We start from the raw sequence: 19,682 nt of genomic DNA on the forward strand, positions 1-19,682 counted from the left end.
TACATCCTCGGATGTGCCTGCATGAGAAAGGCCAAGAATTCAATCAGGCACAAATACTGAACACGTGGCTCTTGTGCATCTCTTTAGCATATAAAATGAGCTTGGGCCCGTCTCCTCCATGCCACCATCTAGAAAAACCTGAAAACCGCTGTGTCTGCTGATTGTACAAGTGAAATGTTAATCTACATTAGACATGGCACATCCGCTCTTCAGAGCAAATCAGCAGAAAAATGAAGCGAAGCGGAAAGCAAAGCACCCTCCTCTCAACTTTGCCAAGTCTCTGGATTACCTGATCAAAGAATGGCAGGCTTTGGAACATCTGATCAAAAGACTGACATTAGTTTGAGAAAACAAAATTCGCTTGGCCTTTTGCATGTGAAAATAGATTCGACAGACAGCTCTGGCCCGGGCTCAAGTTATAAATGATCGAGCCGGAGAGCGCAGTGGAACTGTTTTGGAACCCGTGACAACTGGTGTTTGGCAAGTTCCCTACGGGACAAAGATAGAAACAGCGGGGCGCTTCAATGAAACAGCAGCCCCCATATCGATCGCAGTATGTGTGTGAGCATTTGTGTGTGCTTGTCTGTTTGTATGCTTGTTTGTTTTTTGTTTTTTTTGTTTTGTTTTTTCTGCCAGCATCTTTGTGTCTTTTCTTGATGGGGGATCATGAACCTCAGTGAGTATTGCCAAGAAAATATCAAGGACTAATCGCAACTAGCCAGGGGGTGTCTGACAATGTGTGTACGTGTGTCTTTGTGATTTCTATGTGCTTATGTGTGTACAAAGATGTGTGTCTGTGTGTAGATAAAGACACTGTAGGGATGTGTTTGCAGGAGACCATGTGTTCGCTGCGTGGGTTAGCCATCATGCTTGTCCATCTAATTTGTGTAACTGTGTGATTTTTGTCCTCTATTACAGGGTATGTCCATGTCGGCACATTTGTGTGTGCGTGCGTGTGTATAATAAATGACAGCTGTCTGAGTGCCGGCAGTGGTTAAGTGGCCATAACTCTCACAGCGATTGATGTGACACATAGCGTTTAACCAGTCACCCAGGACACAGGAGCACAGTCTGAGGAATGCTACTATGCGACTTGTTGGGTGGAAAAGCAACACAAAATATGCAGAGATGCAAATATAACCCCCCACACCTACACACACACACACACCTTTCACACATGCACAAGTGACACTGGACCAACATTGAGAACACATTGCTCAAAAAGGCAGACAGGCAGAACCAAAGGCACCAACACACACATAAACAAAGACTTGCCTCTCCAACCATGCCGTTCCAAACCCCATCAATTTTCTTCCCATGTTTCCCATTGGTCACTAAGTAAAGGTCATAGGTGAAGACAACAATCTTGGCCAGTCTCTTGAGGATGTCAATGCAGAAGCCTTTGCAGCACTGCTTCATGGGAGCCACGCCCTCGTGGATGGCACTGGGAAAGAGTCACAAAGAAGGAACAAGGAGTAAGAAACTAAACAAACTAAAGCCTTAAAAAAAACTGCATCCTGATTGAGGTGTAATGGTGCATTTCAAAAATGGATGAGTTACAAAAGGAAAGGAAAGGAAAGAGGGACAAAGGAAAGGAAAAGAAAACAGAAGGAAATGGTCAGAGAAAAGGAATATTGTGGCCGAGTGCTTGGTGACAGGTTTGATCGACCAGTGTAGGATAGCTGCTGTCATCCCTTCAGAAGCTGATGAACCATAAAGCTCCACAGTGGTCATATCTGATTCCAGACCCCTGAGTCATTCCACTGATCCTCTGGAGAGCAGTCTGCTATTGATTATGGTCAGGCAGTGAAGAGACCACAGTTTTGATAGGTGATTGATGTCACCTCAATTGCATGGCATCACGAGAGCTTTGGAACTCCATTGATAACGCTGGTAAATAAAGTGGAGAAGCTGCTGTTTTTCTTATCATTTCCCTACAGTGACACTTGCGGAAATTTTAATTTTGTCTGAGTACCATCACATACATAATAAAACATCAATCTAAAACTAATCTTAATCATCCAAGCTTTCTTTTCTACAAACCTGGCATTAAGAGGTCGTCTGCAGGGTACCGAGTCACGGATGCAGGTCCCGGATGCAGGGTCTGCCAGCTCCACAATGACGAATGGCCTTTCCTCCAGCGTGACAACGCGCAGGTGCTGGGCGTCATCAGGTGGTTTAAGGAATGGCCCATAGCGGGACCAGGCTGGGTACCGTAGCCTCAGCACGCCGTTCTCCCACCAGCCTACCTGGGGGAACAGGCAAGAAAAACATTAGAGAAGAGCGGAGTGCAGCCACAATCAGTATTTTTTTTATTTAGTTTGGTTTATTTAGTTTTTATATTTGAATGGATGCTAGCTTTGTTTATAATGATAAACAAAACTAGGTCATCTCTACAATACTTAATAAGGTTTTCGTGCAGACAGGATCACCATGAAAATAAGTTAGAGACAGACATGTATTGTTTGTGGCAGAAGAAAATATAATCTGATCACATCAAATCAAGGAGGTGAAGCTGTTTCCCATGCAGACTGGCATTTCAAGTAAACAAAGTAAAGACTTTCCAAATGTATGATTGAAATCCACTCATGTAACTATTCTTGGAAACAGGACGGGCCTGCTGCTGTCAAGACAGTTTGTATAGGCTACAAGAAGAGATAAAGTGTCCTCAAAGAGCATCCCAAAATATATCTAATGGCATTTGTATTCAGTTTTGGGTGGTAACTCATTTACAGTAATAGGATTACCTATTACTGCAAATATTGAATTTAAATGTTGGTTTCACCTCAAGCTGTTATTGATGGGGTCAAATGTATACAGATAACATTTAAGTTTCCTACTAAAATTTGTGTAGTTAACTCTGTTGAACCTGAATCACAGGGTAACATACTGACATGGCTATGAGGTGGTTAAAAAGTAAATAAATAGTACTACATCTAAGAACAAAATATTTAATCAGAATGAATCACTGTTACAGACAATATTAACATGTATCCTTATGTTTGTGAGAGCTACTGCAGCATAGGAAGGGATAGTGACTGTAGGGCTACAAGTGACTTTAAAAAGGGTTTTGTTAACATCTTAACGCACAGATATTGGTGGTGTTGCCAAACCAGCTGAAGAACAGAAAAATCATTGTTTCATGAAAGCTTTAAGTACAGTGTTTTATATTTAATTGGCTGCCTGTGTCATTGCCTTCAGCCACTTTAATTTTCTCCCATTAATATGCATGCTCATATAGAGTGAGACTGTATCTATCACATATTTTTAAATACGAGTTTACACAGTAAAGCTATAAAGTCATCACTACCTTTTACTGTTAAGGACCTGCATTTGTTCGGTAAGCACAATTTTAAAAAGGTTCAACATTATTAAAATAAAAACAGCCCTATATCGTTATACATTTTCTTATAATCACATACATCACCAATACTGTGTAATGCAATCCTAACAAGCCCTGCAAAAAATACTGCATGTCTGTTAACCCAGAGCTTGTATTAAACTGTATCATTTTGACCATCCTTGCATTTTACAGATGGAGACAAATAAACTACACAATATAAAACAATCCAATGTAGCTACTCCACCAACTATGACCACAAAATGACTGAAGAGATGACTGAACATCTCTCTTGCAGTTTCAATAAAAACTGAATATTATAAGCTTAAAAGTAACTAAAAGTAACTAACAGTTTCATACTGCACAAAGTAGGCTTCCCTGAGGGACTGTGGTGACAGAAGTGTATCTGTGACAAGCAGAAATCTGCATCTCTTGGCTATAGACCACTGGATCGCCTGGAAACTAAGTTATTCTTCCATCTAAGAAGTTTTGTGTGACAAGCTCTGGCCAAAATGCTGTGGAGGTGTTAGCATGCTGGAAAAAACACATGAGTAGAGGGCGGACTTATTGCTACAGATGTCATTTCAGGATGACTTTTTAAAATCTGTTCTTGGATGATGCTGCAAGACCATATTGTTCTGTGTCCACTGTTGACCTGAAACTGTCTGTCAAGCATCCCTTTGGCTGTATCACTGTTTTCCCCATTTCTTTGCATTGTTTATGTGTGCTCTGGATGTGTGGGATGCTTGTGCCTGGGATATACACATTTTTGAAAGCAGCAGAGGGCAGAACCACACCCAGGAAGATTCAGACTCTTTTTGTTTTTTTGTAAAACTTGACACATCCTGGCATGATCGCCTGATAAAAGTTACGTCTGAGTGTCGTGACAAGCGTAACTGAGGTGACATACGCAAAAGAAAGTGCACACACATACTGTATACTCATGTGCACCCGTACGGAAATACATGAAGATATACACTACAACACACACACGTAAAAAACACATACGAATGCGAGTGCTTCAGCACACCAGTAGAGTAAAGTAAAGTTTGGCAGATTCGTGCAGCCTGCCTCTCTGTGTAATGCAAGAACTGGCAGAGAGAGGGGGAGGAGGTGGCAACAATGACAGTATTGCGACTGCACTTCGACCGCAGCTCCGCAACAGACATTCAATCAAAACACACTCAGGGAACACAGACAGGAAACAGATAGAGCTTACGGGAGAACACTCCACTCCCTATCAGACAGATACCCAGAAAAGAGCACACAAACACACACACACACAGATATCTAAGAATACCTCTTGCCACTTCTCAAATTGGTGGAGCATTTTTGGGAAGTGGAAAATATTCTGGTTTGGAGGAAAAGTTTGAGGATTGGGAACGTTAGCAGCTGTCAGTGGCGTTAATAAATGTTCATTAACTTCTGGTAATATCCTGAAACCCTTAGCTCTGTGTGCTGCCTCCATAGCCGAAACAAGCCATGCTAATGCTGGACAACCTTCGGTGGTAGTCTGCAGTGTTTCAGTTAGCTAAGCTGGGTGCTTCCGGGCTCTAGGTAATGGTGCAGTCATTGTAAAGAGAACATTAAATATTCAGGGAGAGCCAACAGCGTGGATGTGCATAATAGGCAGATACAGGCATCTTATCCTCATTGTGTGTGTGTGTGTGTGTGTGTGTGTGTGTGTGTGTGATAGGGTTTATGCGAGAAGAGTGTTTGCACATGTGGATGTCTGTGTGGAAGCTCTAAGCTTGAATGTGTGTGTCTGCTGATGCGTGCGTATGTGGGCGGGTTTCGTACCCTGGGTTTGCACAGAGTCGAAGGACCAGCGCAGGAGCGTCTAATTGAAAGGGATTTGAGGGATATGGCAGGAGTCAGCATGTTACGACACGCTGAGACTGGACTCTGGTGGGCTGTTAAAACCAGCAGGAGGCTGAGAACCACCAATGTGTGTATTTGTGTATTCGTGCTTGTGTGTGTGTGTATGTGTGGAAGCTTGTGTGGGTGCGGCGGTATTTGTATTTGTGCGGTGTTTGTGATAATGTTCAGTTGCGGAGTGTATGTTCTGAAAAGTGCCGTGCGTCTTTATGCATGTACCGTGCGGTGTCGAGGCGCTGGTGTGTGGTTGAGAAAATGAGCATCGTTCTCTCTTCTGACACTGACAAGGGTAAAATCCTGGCGTATTAAAGGGAAAACATCTCCAACAGGTGACAAGGCTCCGTATTAAGGATTTCTGAACAAACCACAGCTTTATAGAATATGCATGACATGCCAGGGGTACTGGTGCTTGGTTAGCAGCGCATGCAGTTATGTAGACAAGGCACTCAAACACACAAAACAATGGTGAGTGTACAACCAGATGGTGATGACACCCAGAAATCTTCATCACTATTTAAATCTGTGTTTCACTTTGCAGCAAAGACCTGACTACACAGGCAGAAAATAAGAACAAATCAGCAACTACTGATTAGAACAACACCAGAACATTGCGTTCTACTAAATGACGAAGAATGAAACATATGAGTACATGTGTATGACTCCAGGGCTGCAACTAGCGATTATTTTCATTATTGATCCCTGGCCATTAGGTGATCACTTCCAAGTGCAACTCCAATGTTATAGATACGGGAGAAAATCCTCAGTCCTCGTTCGGTGGAGAAACACAATAAATAAATTCAGCCTGAGTTCATTTGAAGATTCAACATTATCAGTTAGTAAAATCAAGTGGGTTGTGGTTCTTTGTATTGCTATCCCTCTGCTGCATTTCAGCAAGGAAACACTGTCCAGGGAAACACAGAGAAGGAATTTTGTACTAAAAAGACTGCTACTGTGAAATAAACCCACTCGAGTGGGATAACTCAGACTGCTAAAGCCTCATATTAGATTCACATCTTGCAACGTTTCTTGCACAAAACGAGGGCTGTGGGTTTTATCCTTTATTTTCCAGGAGGGAAGATTACCACGTCAAATGTGTATTTAAAGGTATATATGGGTATATTATATTAAGACAGACATGAAAATATGTAAATCTATCCTTTAATCTTGTGATGATTTTGATTAATTGATCCATCACAGTTTCCCACAACCCCTAGTGATGGGCACATTACTTGTTTTGTCAAATCAACAGTCCAAAACCCCAAGCCTATTTAATTTATCATGACTGATGAACCAAAAAAAAAAAAAAAAAAAGGGCAGAAAATCATCACTTTTTAGCTGGTAACTGAGAATATTTGTCATTTTTGTTTAATTCAAATGATTAATCAAGTAGCAAAATTGTGTTTATTAGATGTCTGTCGGTTGACTACTTGTGTCAGTGCTGAGTATGTGAATGTGTTCTTGCATTTGTGGGACTGTGTGAATGTGCTTTAACCAGAAAAGAGCAGAGATACAGAGAGAGAGCAGAAATTGAACAAGCACAGTAGGAGCACACAAAGCGCGGTCAAATGGTCAGCAGCCAGCTTCTCTCCTTTGCCTCAGGCACCACTAGCCATAGTGAACTTTACATGATCACAAACCCATGTGACCTGCCTATCCTCCCTGTCAGATGTAAATATTCTTATTTCAGACACCAATGCAGCAGCAGATCTGCTCCTCTGGCTCACATGGAGCGACTAAGACCAGAGAACATTGCCTGAATCAGCACAAAAGCTGCGCTGGGTTCAACTGCTTGTGGCTTTTGTCCTTGTACTTGTTCACAGAGGGTGAAATTACACCATCATCATGAGTCTCAAGATTCAACCAGTTTATGGAGACAACAAAATAATATACTGTCTAGTGGATCTTGAGACTCTGAGTGCACGGTTAGACATAAAGAACTGATGTCATGTCCTTACATCTTCCCATCCACGTCCAGGTGTCCAGGAGATTACATCCAGGAAGGGGTTTGCCAGGTAGCCATCACTGTTGAAGGAGTAGTCTCGACCACCAAGCGTGATGTTGCTGAAATACCTGCCGATGGATGGTGACAAAAGGAGAAGGCAGGTGGTAAGTAAATGACAGAAAACACATATGTAAACTAATTGACTGAGAAATAGAAATAAAAAAAGCTGGTTTTGATGCAACAGAAAATCTGCCCTGTTCTCTTCCCTCTAAATCACAGCACCTCCATGGTGACAGCCAGGTCTTGTCTGTTAATCAAATCTACAGACAAATGATCAGACGTACAGAAGTGTCAAGATCTTTGAAGTCAAACAACTGCTGCTCTGTGCGTCAGCCGCACGCTCTATAGTTTGTCTGATAATCACACAGGACGGACCTTCTAATTGTCTCCTCATGTCATCTTGCTGGCTTCAAAACACAAAATCTAAAAGGTTTTTTTTTCTTTTTGAACATGACAGAAAGCCTCAGATGGAATAACAGCTTGTAGTTACAGACAGTGAACAGCAGGTAGCACTGCAAAAAAATGGAAATGAGAACATCTTCCTCCTCTGTTCTTGGACTATAAACAAAGACAGAAGAATCCATTAATCATTTTCTTTTAATTGCCACATTGTTTGTGCTCTGCTTCATTTGCAAAAATTTGAGCAAATAAACTAATTAATTACATGTTTGGCTCATGTCCACAACAATCAAACTTCCAGAAGACTCCCTATAAAATATCATGTGGGCAGTGTATATGTGGACTGGCGTTGAAAATGAACTAAAATGATAACCAGAGCCACTTGAGCTACCTGTTAGAGTGTGCTGCTGTTTGTTTGCACAGCCTACGAGGAATATATTAAAGCCTGTTCATTAATATACATGAGACATGGTCCGCTTGCTACAGATGCTGGGGTAATTTCGCCAACTCACAACTACACGCACCAACAACATCTATTTTGCATGGATGATAGCCAGCTCCAAATTCAGATATACCCTCTGTGCCTGCTCTCTGACACTGAATCTACCAACTCCACCCATATACCTTCCAGCTCATCCTGGCGCCGAACCAACTCGTTTCATAGAATACACCTTATCCTGTCTCTTTCTTTTTCTTCCATTTTCACATACTCTGTCTGGAGCCTGCCAACTGCCTTGTACTCACCCCCCAACCTAATATTTCTCTCCCTTCCCTCCTCACATTCTCCCTTTAAAGTTCTCCTCCCTACCCTTATCTCCGTCTCACCTCATCCTGCCCCGCAGTCTCTGGGTCTGATTAGCATCCGTCATGCAGTTGGTGACAAAGTTCGGCCCACCCGTGGTTCCGTAATCCTTGCGCATTGCCACTGCCCCGTGAGTCAGCACAGACACACCCCGAGCAATCCTCCGGCGAGGTTCGTCCCTCCACCCCTGAGGCCGCACGGCGAACAGAGCCCGGGGCAGGCTCTCCATGCCCAAACCTGAGAGAGCTGGCCCCACGGCGAACCACATGTGTGAGGCTCCGGCCTGACCGGCGGCCCAGGCGGCTCGGAAAATCATCTCGGCCTCCTCCTGGGAGCAGTACAGTAAACGTACCTGGAGGACAGCAGGAAGGCAGGGAGGGAACAGGGACGAGGGGAGACACACACACACATACACTCTAGTGAGATAAGGAGGGGACAGGGGAGACGTGGAGAGAGACAGAGGGTGGGAGAAGTAAGGGGGGAGAGATAGAGCTGGAGCAGAGGTGCACCTGAGGGTGGGGGTGGGGGGTGGTGGTAACGGTTGATAGAAAAGGCCATATCAAGAAAAAACAAGGGTGCTGGAAGAGGTAAGAGGAGAGATACAGTAGCTGTAAGCTGATGTGATAAGGCTCATGGGAGTCGGGTGTATGATAGAAAGAAGTAGACACGCCAGAAAGGAGGGGGGAGACTGCATGGCTGTATGTGATATATGCTAACCAGGAGGTGCAGGAGGCAATGCAGGTCAGTGCTTAATGAGCTTGGGCCTGATGAAAGAAGTTACAGTTATGAATAATGAAAACAGGAGTAAAACAAGAAAGGGAAAATGAAACAACAGTAAGTGGTAGAGCAGAGAAGCATGAGGAAGGGGTGGGGAGGTGTGGGAAGGCCTGTTAAAGACCAAACACACCTGAGGGAAAACAAGGGGGGAGAGGTTAAACTCTGACATATGTTATTAAAAGCAGGGTGGAGAAAGAGACCTGGAGACAACAGGAGACAGAGGGGTGAGGGGGTGGGGGCAAAACGGGCGGATGGCGGGAAGTAATCAGAGATGGGAAAACAGAATAGTCACTCCTTGAAGAACGGAAAGGAGGAGGGGAGGGGGGCAGGGGGGTAGCAAAGAAAAGCAAAGGATGACATATTTTGGTGAAATCAGGGCCTGGAGAGATAAGAGATATTTGTGAAAGAAAAGCTGCGATGATGGAGTGAGGCTGGGGAGAAAGAGAGAAAAAACATTTAGGAGAGAGAAAGGCAACACAGAAAGACAGAGCAGTGACAGTGGACGAGCTCTCTGCTGCAAGTGCTGAGGTAAGGATGTGTGTGTGCTTGTGCGCGCGTGTAGGGTGGGGGTGTAGAAATTGACCAAAGAGGGTTTTAAGGGGTTAGAGGGGAAATGGAGAGAGAAGGAAGGGATCGACAAGAGGAAGATGGAGCTGAGCTGGGCTAAAAAAAGATGGAAAAGAGCGGGTGAGGTTAAATGCTGACAAATACCAGAGTATAAAGAAAGAGTGTCTAAAATAAAAGAAACACATAAAAAAGATGACTGAGTGAAAGACAAAGGGGAATTGAAGGACAAAAAAGAGGAAGACAACTCTTTCATGGAGGAGGAGGAGGAGGAGGAGGAGGAGGTGGGGTGGGGGGGGGGAGTCAGAGAAACAGACTGAAAGCACATTTTGAGAATTGCGCCTTCATTGAATTTTGAACTGTAATGGCTTGGCAAAACAATCCTGCCTGTATGCCAATAAACCTCCAGTGAATTAGGCAGGGAATGAGAGTGACAGAGGAGGAGGGGGGAAAGAAGGGAAGGAGGGAGAAAGAGGGCGACAGACAGAAAGGGAGACTGAATTAAGGAGGGAAGGAGAGAATCAGAGTTATAAACAGACACACACAATATCTAAAGACGGGAAATGGAGAAAGAGAGGAACGTACAACAGAGAGAGAGAGAGCAGAAGAAACACTGACAAGGCAGAAGCTGGAAGAGGAATGGAACAAAAGATAGGCAGTGAGAGATTTGAGTAGAAATTGACCCAGACCCCAGCATCAGGCCATCTACTATGTAGAAGATATTACCATGTGGCAGCGAGAGAGCGAGAGAGAGAGAGAGAGAGAGAGAGAGAGAGAGAGAGCATGTAATGCAAACATACACAGCATCACTAAGCAATCACAAGCATTTATTAGCCCTGCAGTAGAGAAAAGCTAAAAGAAGGGGGGTTGTTGTGAAAGGCAAGAGGGTTAAAAAGCAAGCACTGCGTATAGGCAACCCGCCGCAGGCAGTATGTTATATTAACAGTGACACTAGCAGAGTGGAGTCTAAGGAATCCAATACACATGCACACACTTAAAGACACAAACACACACACTCACGCACGCACACGCAGAGCTGCAGTGGCCATGCTGGGACATTAGCGATGACATTGAGACCCAGACTAAACTGAGCCAGCGGAGGGCAGAGTCTGTGGCTGGGAGGACATGCAGCAAGAGGGGATGGACGAATGGACTGGAGGGATGAAAGATAGCCATACAGAGATGGAGGTGAAAAGCAAAGCAGCAGAGGAGAGTGAGCTTGTCTCCAGGCAAAGAAACACAGGAGGGGAGGCAGAGAGTAGAGGGGGGGTGGGGGGTGGGGGGGTAGTAAGCATAAGAACATAGAGAGAAGTGAAAAATTGAACAGGAGGATCATGGGGTCAAAGAAGAGATTTGTGGGAGGATGACAGGGTAAAAACATAATAATAAATAAAGGAATGAGAGTGGGGGGGACGCATGTTGAGAGAGAATAGCCAGAGCAAGGGAAGTAGGAATCAAAGTTTTAAAGAAGTAAAGGAGGGAACGGAAGAATGAGCAAGTCAGGGGGAAAGAAGAGGGAGAGGGGGCAGGCATACAGTATGAAGGAATGAAACACACCAGAGGTACAAACCAAAACCATGAGTCATTCTGGTCAAGGTTAATGAATCAATGTGAATTTAAAGTGTGAGGGTGAGTTCTCCATATACTTTGTATATATCGTAGATATATACGGAGAGAAGGTAACTAAAATGAAGTTAAATTAAACTTAAATAAAGACAGTGATTAGATAATGGGAGAAAGTTATGTCTGGATCAAAATGGAATCATGAGTTAGGTAAAGATGTTCAGATAATTAAAACAAATAAATAAATCCAGAGTTGAGGGCTTGGAAACCATGTCCATCTCCTTGCAGCGGCTCGCCAGTGGGTCATTCATTACAAACTCCTGTTGTGCAGCCAAACATTGTTCAAACCCACACAACATATTTTTAAATTCAAATATAACAAATATGTCAGGATGACACTGGGGGGGAAACATGTATAAAATATGTGTAAAATAAGACATCAAGAATATTTCTGTTAGAAATGGAAATATTGCAGCCATAAATAGTTCACTCAGTTAAGAGGTGGAACAAACTGACACAGATTATATACTGTATGTAATACTGTCAGACAGTGTGGATTAGGATGGTTTTTCCAACCTTAAACCTACTTAATGGGAAACAAGGGGGAAAACTGTATGTTAAGTGGTTTAACTTGTTGAGCACTTTTCACTTGATAACTCCTCATACAATGCCGCATGACGACCTGCCAGCAGATCAGATTGACTCGTGGTCTCTTGTACCGTTGAACTCTTTATGTCTTGGCAGATGGGAGGGGAAGAGAAGAACAGAGGGATAGAGGAGAGAGGGGAGAGAGAGATGCGGAGGGAGTGAGGGAGAGACGAAGAAGGAAGGCAAAAGCTGGGAAGCCACCTGTCAGAGAGGAGGCCCCCAATGATACTCGCAGCACTTCCTCCCCTTTCCTCCTCCCTTTCCCCCCTCCCTCCCCCCTGTCTCACCTGCGCCTCGTTCTCCTTCAGCAGCCTGCGCGTGCGTGCCCCCCCGGGGTCGTCGGTCACGTTCAGCATCACCACACTCTTCTTCTCCCAGCCGATGAACGAGCCGTCCGTCAGGCCCTCCACCACAGACAGGAAGTCCTGGTAGCCATGGTGGCGCGTGTACACCACAGAAAAGGCCGTCCAATCGTATTCCTCCAGCACCTCAAAGATGACCTCTAACTGGAGGGCAGTAGAGGAGCTGAACTGGAGAAAGATGGAACCTGATTCCTGATTTGGGGGAAAAAAGCAGCAGATTTGGTTAAAAATCTAACTGTGAAATTCATCCACTGTAGTTGTACTGTGTCTAAACAGCTACAATACAGTGTGTAAGTAATAGACAGCATTTTCTCTACAAAGAACTACAACTCTCTGCAGTGCTCCATCTTTATGCACAACATCGAGGCATCACGGGGCTTGAAGTTTTTATGGAGCAGCAGCACCCGTGCAGCCGCGGGGCTAAAACAGCTTGGATTGTTGCACAAATTCTCCTATGACGTCCAAAAGGGAGTCTTTCTAAAAAGTCTGTTCAGGGGATGGGAGGGGATGAGGACTAGGCGAGGGTACATCTTCAAAGGAAGTTCATCAAAGTGCTACAATTTAATTCCTCAAGAGTAAATGGTTAAAACAGTTATTTGTAAGCACAAATGCAATGCTTTTTGTTTCTTTTTTCCCCACGTTTGGTGGTGAGAAGCATGTGGCACAAGTTTTCTCTGATGCATACACACTTGTACACAAATGTACAGTACGTGCACACACACACACACAATTAACTCACTCATACACACGTCTCATACACATGTCTGCTCATTGCCTTTCTCCCAGGAACATCAGAAGCAGAGCGACAGCCCCAGTTGGTGCCATTTACAGATCAAACACTGCAGAGTTTCGACAGATCAGTGACCCTGACCTTCAACTTCCCCTCCGTCCCTCCAGCACTTCCCCAAACCTTTTCTTCACAGAGAGGATGTGCGACATTGTGACATTGTAAGTTGTTCTGGCAATATAAGCGTCCCTTTATACACCTGTCAATCCATACTGCTTCAGTAAACAGCATACGCCTAATTAACATTGTTCCACTCTCCAGTCCTAACATTCGGAGCTGGAAAATCACACGTGTCTTCTTGCATCCATCTGATTCTCTCCTCCCTCTCTCACACATTCACTAACACACACACACACACATGCTGCAAACACCTCCTCTTCACTCTCCCACCCCAATCCCAACATCCCTCCTCCTACCTGTGGCATCCTCCCCAGCCCCGCTCCCCCTCCTACAGCCACTATGGGCAGTCCTGTTTGTGCAGAGACAAACTCCAGCATGGGGGCCAAGGGACCCCAGGCAGTGCGAGGGGGCCTCTCCTCTTCGTAAACCAGACCCTGCAGGGGCCGCGCCGCCAGCAGCTCACACAGCTGGGACAGCACCGTTTTAGGACTACTGTCATTCACCTGAGGCATAATAGAGGAATGAAGAAAGAGAGAAAAACAAATAGAGATGGATAAGGACAGGGAGACAAACACAGTTGATCAACTAGGGCAGTATGTCTTTGTGTCTGTAGTATGCATGACTAGCAATACAAGCTGTGGTCAAAGAGCAGAGCCAGATTCCTGCTTATTCAGTAGAGCCCATACAACAGCAGCAGTGTGTTGCCCATTCAGCTCAAATAATGAGAGAGTATGAATAATGGATGGTCATTGTTATTCCCTTCCTTCAAGTAAGGCTGAATGAGCAGTAGGTAAGGGAGACAGTGTCCAACCTGTAGCCAGATGACGTTAGCAGAGCCCCACTGGGTGACCACGCTCTCCCCCAGGGAGCCGTATACCCGGCCGAAGCCAGGGTAGAGCACCCTTCCCCCGGGCCCCGCCACCGCCGCCTCTGTCTGCACCGTAGCACCGGCATGGATCACGGCGATGTTGAAGTTCATCATGGCCCCTGCATCACGCTCCCGCGGGCTGGGCCGGAGCAGGAGGTGAGGGGAGGCGTCCACCAGACCTGCCCACTCTGCCAGGACCAATAGGAGAGAGAGAGTAGGTATGGCGACCATGGCAACCTGCCGAGGGGGGGAGGCAGATATATATCGCACTAAGAGAGGGTGCCTGAAAGAAAGAGAGACAGCAAGGAGGAGAAGAAGAAGGTGAAGAAGAAGCAAGAGAAGAAGAGATTAAGTTAGAGTCTGGTGTGTGGTTTTTCTCCTGTAATGTCCAGTACAGAGGACATCAAATCAAGTGAAAGAGAGCAGGAGGAGGACATAGCAAGAAAGACAAAACGAGGGAGGTATGGACAGAGAGAATGAGAAGGAGAGAGCGTGAAAGACAGAAACTGATTAGAGGTTGTGTACAGGCAAGACAGAGTAATGAATTTTGAATTCAGTCGTGGGGTAATAAAAGTTAGCTTTGGCTGGAGAAAATACTGGACAAGCAATACGGAATGCAGAGGGGGAAAAAAACAATAGAGGCAAGGAAAAGAAAGCAAGACAGAGAGAAGATGAAATGGGTGCTATTTAGGCTGGAGGCTGAGAAGGAACAATATGAGGAAAAATAGAAACTGGCCGTTAGAGGGAAGGAGGCTGAGAAGGAGAGAGAGTTAATAGCAGACAGAGACAAAGATGGGGGCGGAGGTGGTTATTGTGCTGCATGAATGATAACAACAATTAAGATCACTGTAAACACACTCGCCCTCACGCAGCCGCCTCCACACACACACACATGCATGCAAGCGTTCGAGTTCACACATGCTTGCGTGCACACACACTCGCAAGATAAATGCATGGCTACGCTGAGCCCGTAGAGCAGCTTAATGATAAAGAGATACAAGGGTTAATGCAGTGCGTACAAACATATACGCACACACTCACGCAAACAACCATACAGAAAGATAATGACTACCTGGGAGATAGCAGGGTTAATATGTTAGCCGTACACACACACACACACACAAACACAGCGCATCATTTTCAATTTACTTCTGGTGCCAACTGCCCTCCTCCCTCCCTTTCTCCATTTCCTTCTCACTTTCTCCCCGCTCTGTCTCGTGCTCTGTCTTTTCATACTCCCCATCTCTTCTCCCTATTTTCATGGCTTCAGCTACCAAACACAACTGCATTGATTAACAGAGGCCTGCTGACATAATATTCCCTCTAAAGTCACACTCCCTTTCTGCACTTCCATTTCCCCCTTTTCCTTCTCTCTCTGTGTTTTTTACTCAGTCTTCATCCGACTCTCCTCTCTCACAGTCTGCTGATTCCTTGACCCTGATCAGTCTTTTGGATAGAAAAGAAAGCAGCAAAGGAAAAGAGGAGGGAGGACTGGAGAGGGGGAAAAAAGTGACTGGAGGAATGAAAAAGGAAGCAAAGAAGGTAGAGACCTGTGAAATGAATAGAGAAGACAGGTAGTGTAAATACAGAGTGTTTAACTTAAGATGGGCTGACTGACCAGGTGAAGAGGTAAGGAGACAAGGGGGAAAAGGAAAGGACAGAGTGGGATGGGATTGTTGGAGGTGGAGTAAAATATGTAAGGAGAGTAGCAGGAAAAGAAAATATTGATTACTGGGATGTGTATACGTGTTTGGCCTAAACAAATACACTGCCAAACCTCCTGTTTTGAGTGACAGGAGCTGTGGGTATGTGTTTTGTGTGCATGTGTGTGCAGCGGTGTTTGGGGGGGGGGGGCTACAGAGAAAGAGGGAGAGAGCGGTGAAATGAGATAGAATGAGAGGGCGAATGAGGGAGGCGGATAGATACGGGTAAGAAAAAGAGATGGAGGTGTGGAGAGATAGGTAGAGACAGAGCTGTTAGTAGGAGAGAGGGAAAAGGGGAATGTAATAATGAAGGGGAAAGGGAGAAAAAACAGGGCTTTGTTGTTTTTTTTGTTGTTGTTGTTGTGGGTTTTTTTTGTTTTCTTGAAGGCGAGGAAGATGTGGCAGGAGAGAACAGGAAGGACAGAAAGACAGAGACGGGGAGAGAGAAAATGAGATCCAGAGACGAAGCTGCAGGAATACAGTACATCAGATCATTTGGTGGAGATGCATTCCATGGTGCTGAGCTCTGAGCCATTAACTGTTAGGCCTGTCACTGTATTTCACTCTCATGAGGTGTTTACGTTGCACTGCTCCACCAGCGTGTGCCATTCCACCACAGCGAGCCTTGTTGGAAGTGTGAACACAGTGTATTACTATATACAGTATCCACTTTTTCCTGCAGAGTGTGCTCTGCCTGTTATCGAACGCGCAACTGCAACACCTCGCTGAAGCATGCTACAATAAAGCAAAAGTACAAGCAAATTAGGAATCAAGTCCTCATCTAAATATATCTTACTATATAGTTCATTATGTGCTCCATTCTGTGAAATTCTGCAAACTGAATCATAAAAAGCATGCAGTGAGGGGGCTTACAGGGAACACACACACACACACACACACACACACAGAAAGGGAGAGTGGGAGAAAGAGAGAGGGAGATTACTGTTTCATTTGATTTGCTACCGTAAATGAATCTTTTGTTAAAATGCAAATGTTCGCATTTTAGTATATTTTTTCCCCTTCTAGCTTTAAAAACAATCCTCTCCAGTCTTTGGAGCCTCTTCTAATTCAATAGAGCATATATACTGCATACATATTTGGCAAGCCTACAACCCAGGGAATGTCTATATTGGGATCAATTAGTCGAAAAGTGCATGGATATCCGTTTTCCCCTGAACAGTAAGTCGTTAAGATGTGAACAGTCATTTCGAAATGCTACGTATCTTATTTGGTAAACTGCCAGAATCTGACCGTCACATAATATTTATTTGGAAATAATGTGTTGAGTCTTATTATCTATGACATATCAGGATTGTGTTTGGCTAAGAATTGTGTTTTGATAAACATTATAATGTATTCTTTTCTTCTTTCTTGAAAGGAAGAAAAAAAAGACTTGAAAAGTCAAATTTGAAAACCTTTCCAATCTTGTAAGTCCTTCATTTGATGATTCTTTTAGGTTTTGAAACTTTGAATTCATCATGGTGCTTTCACCTTCAATCATCATTTGCTGTCAAAATCATTAAAATGCTCTCTCAGCATGCTTAAGTATTTGTATTGTACAGTGCTGAACTTAAATTTTGTCAATCACTGTAATAAGCAGCTTACTGTATCTACAGTATAATTATTTTTTTCCGCTGAGCCTGTTTGTCTTTTTAAACAAAGAAAGTGGCATTTACAGCGCCACAGAAGCCGGCGTACATGCCAGCGACCGTTAGAGGCAAACTAAAAACACCTTCAGGAATATTTACCGAGTACTTAAGAGCAGGAATATTCTCAGCCTGACAGAGACAGCTAATCAAGAAGATGAGAGAGGAAACATTCACACAGGCGAGCCAGTCGCCTCTTTCTCTTCCAAAATTGCCAGCCAGAGCTTCACAATCAAAACACATCTTATCATATCTCTGCTTAAACATTTGATTTACTCTGCATAATGTGCTCACTCATTTAGAATAAATGATTACCTATAGGAATTAATGGCTAGCGCGCGTGTGTGTAGCTATTTCAGAAACTTTCACTGGTTTGAAAAATATCAAAACAGGTTTGCATTTTTGTGTTGCTGAAGGCAAATCAACTACTTTGAAGTTATATCCTTCTATAGACCAAAACAGTGACGCCTGAATTATTCCTGCAACTACCAAAGAGACAAGAAACTTGTATAGTCCCCAAACACAAAATGAAAAATTGATTCTTGGTGTCAGTGTGATGGTAGGGAAACAATCATAATGTTTTAGAGTATCAGATCCCCTCCCACCCCCTCAACTGTACATGCTACAGCTGCGGCGAGCGCCTGCGGTGACTCTGGAAGAGTGAGTCGCGAGAGAGGAGGGAGCCACTCGGGGTAGAAGTCGGTTGCTGGCATCCACGCCTCTCTGAGCCCCCTTTCCCACTGAACTCCAATGGAGGCAGCGTGCCAGACCCCGTGCTGCATCGGATCTGCTGGGGAAATGTGAATGGGAGGGGAAGGAGTGTGTGGAGTCTGGGAGTGTGGAGTTACGGAAGTTGCAGTGTTCAGCCTTGTGTTTAGCCCACATCAGGGCTCTGCTGCTTCATCCCATGCTGTCATTCAGAGCAATGGACCTGCTTCCCTGCCGTTTGTGGCACAGGGCTGCACTGAATCAGGCAGTTTTTTCCACAGCCAACACAAAACATCCGAAATATATGCACGCTAATATACAGTCTACTGTAAAGCTTTAGAAGCGTTAGAAGAAATTGCAGCATCTGTGAGTCACTGTAAGTGCCTAGAACAAGAAACCCTCCCCTGAAGATGAAGACTCCATTTTTTCTCTTTTCTTCATTCATCCACATTTAAGACCGCAGTGTGCTCTAGAAAACTGCTGTATGTAGCCTCTATAATTTCCATGGGTCCATAGCTGCTCCATGGTAAAAGATAAGATTAAGTGCCAGCACAGTGTGGTGCCCACAGTGTGCATATATGTGAGTGTGTGTGTGTATGTGTGTCATGCGGGGTAATATGGCAGTGTGGGGGAGCGGAGGAATGAAGAGAAGAGTGCAGCTGGAGCTCAATGCTCCTCGTGTTAATTGGCCCATACTTCAATCACAGCCACTGGAGTGTGTCCTCTCTGACGGAACAGATCCTCTCCCTCTCTTTCTCCCTTTCCCAATCTCACTCTCTCTCTCTCTCTCTCTCTCTTTCTCTCTGTCCTGCTGCACTTGTTCACCCACTCACTCACAAACACTCTCACTTGAAGCACACACACATGGACATGAGCGCGCTTGTAGACACACTCCCTCAGTCAGTCTGTCTTACTAAGTCACTTTGATTTCTGTGTTTCACTTGTTCATTCATTCATTCATTCATTCAGTCAGTCGGTCTCTGTATCACCTCGCTCTGCAGCATCTCACTTTCACTCTTTCTCCTTCCCTCTGCCTTTTTTCCCCTCTCCCCCCACAATTCTTTGCCTGTTTTCCCCCAGCCCTCCCCCATTCTTTCCTTCTACACATCTTTGTCCTGTACTTCTTTCACATTCTACTTCCTCCCCTCCCTCACTTCCTCTCTCTCATTTCCCTCTCCCCCTATCTCTCTCTCTCTTTCCCTCTCTCTTTGATCCCTGTCGAGCAGAAGAGCCACCAGGCAGGCGAGCGGCTCTTGTTCCCATTGTGCATAGTGTGCAGAGTGATCGGCGAGTAGCGCAGCGTGCAGCAGCAGGGCATACAGTGCTGTGTGTGTTTTTACTGCATGGCTGTAAACAGCAGTAGTAAAGGCTTCTGCTTCTGCTGTTGCTGTTGCTGCTGCTGCTGCCTCCCTCAGACTTGAAAGCCACGGCTATCATAAGCCATTCAAGTGACAAATGATAAAGTCATCTATCAAACCACTGTGACACCAAGACCACACATGGGAACGCAATACA

At 44.7% G+C, this 19,682-nt stretch overlaps 1 protein-coding gene across 1 annotated transcript in view; it reads right to left on the reverse strand.

Annotated features, from left to right (window-relative positions):
• LOC108887297 (glutamate receptor ionotropic, NMDA 2D) overlaps positions 1-19,682 on the reverse strand; it is a 48,478-nt gene that overhangs the window by 18,863 nt on the left and 9,933 nt on the right. The window contains exons 2-8 of the mRNA XM_018682630.2: positions 14,054-14,393; positions 13,539-13,745; positions 12,261-12,527; positions 8,445-8,773; positions 7,174-7,288; positions 2,044-2,249; positions 1,276-1,444 (exon numbers count right to left, since the gene is read on the reverse strand). Of these exons, the coding sequence (XP_018538146.1) occupies positions 1,276-1,444; positions 2,044-2,249; positions 7,174-7,288; positions 8,445-8,773; positions 12,261-12,527; positions 13,539-13,745; positions 14,054-14,341 (1,581 nt within the window). The 5' untranslated portion in view covers positions 14,342-14,393. The remainder of the gene's footprint in view (positions 1-1,275; positions 1,445-2,043; positions 2,250-7,173; positions 7,289-8,444; positions 8,774-12,260; positions 12,528-13,538; positions 13,746-14,053; positions 14,394-19,682) is intronic.

The sequence above is a fragment of the Lates calcarifer genome, linkage group LG15 (assembly GCF_001640805.2).
Source record: "Lates calcarifer isolate ASB-BC8 linkage group LG15, TLL_Latcal_v3, whole genome shotgun sequence".
In the NCBI taxonomy this organism is placed as follows: domain Eukaryota; kingdom Metazoa; phylum Chordata; class Actinopteri; family Centropomidae; genus Lates; species Lates calcarifer.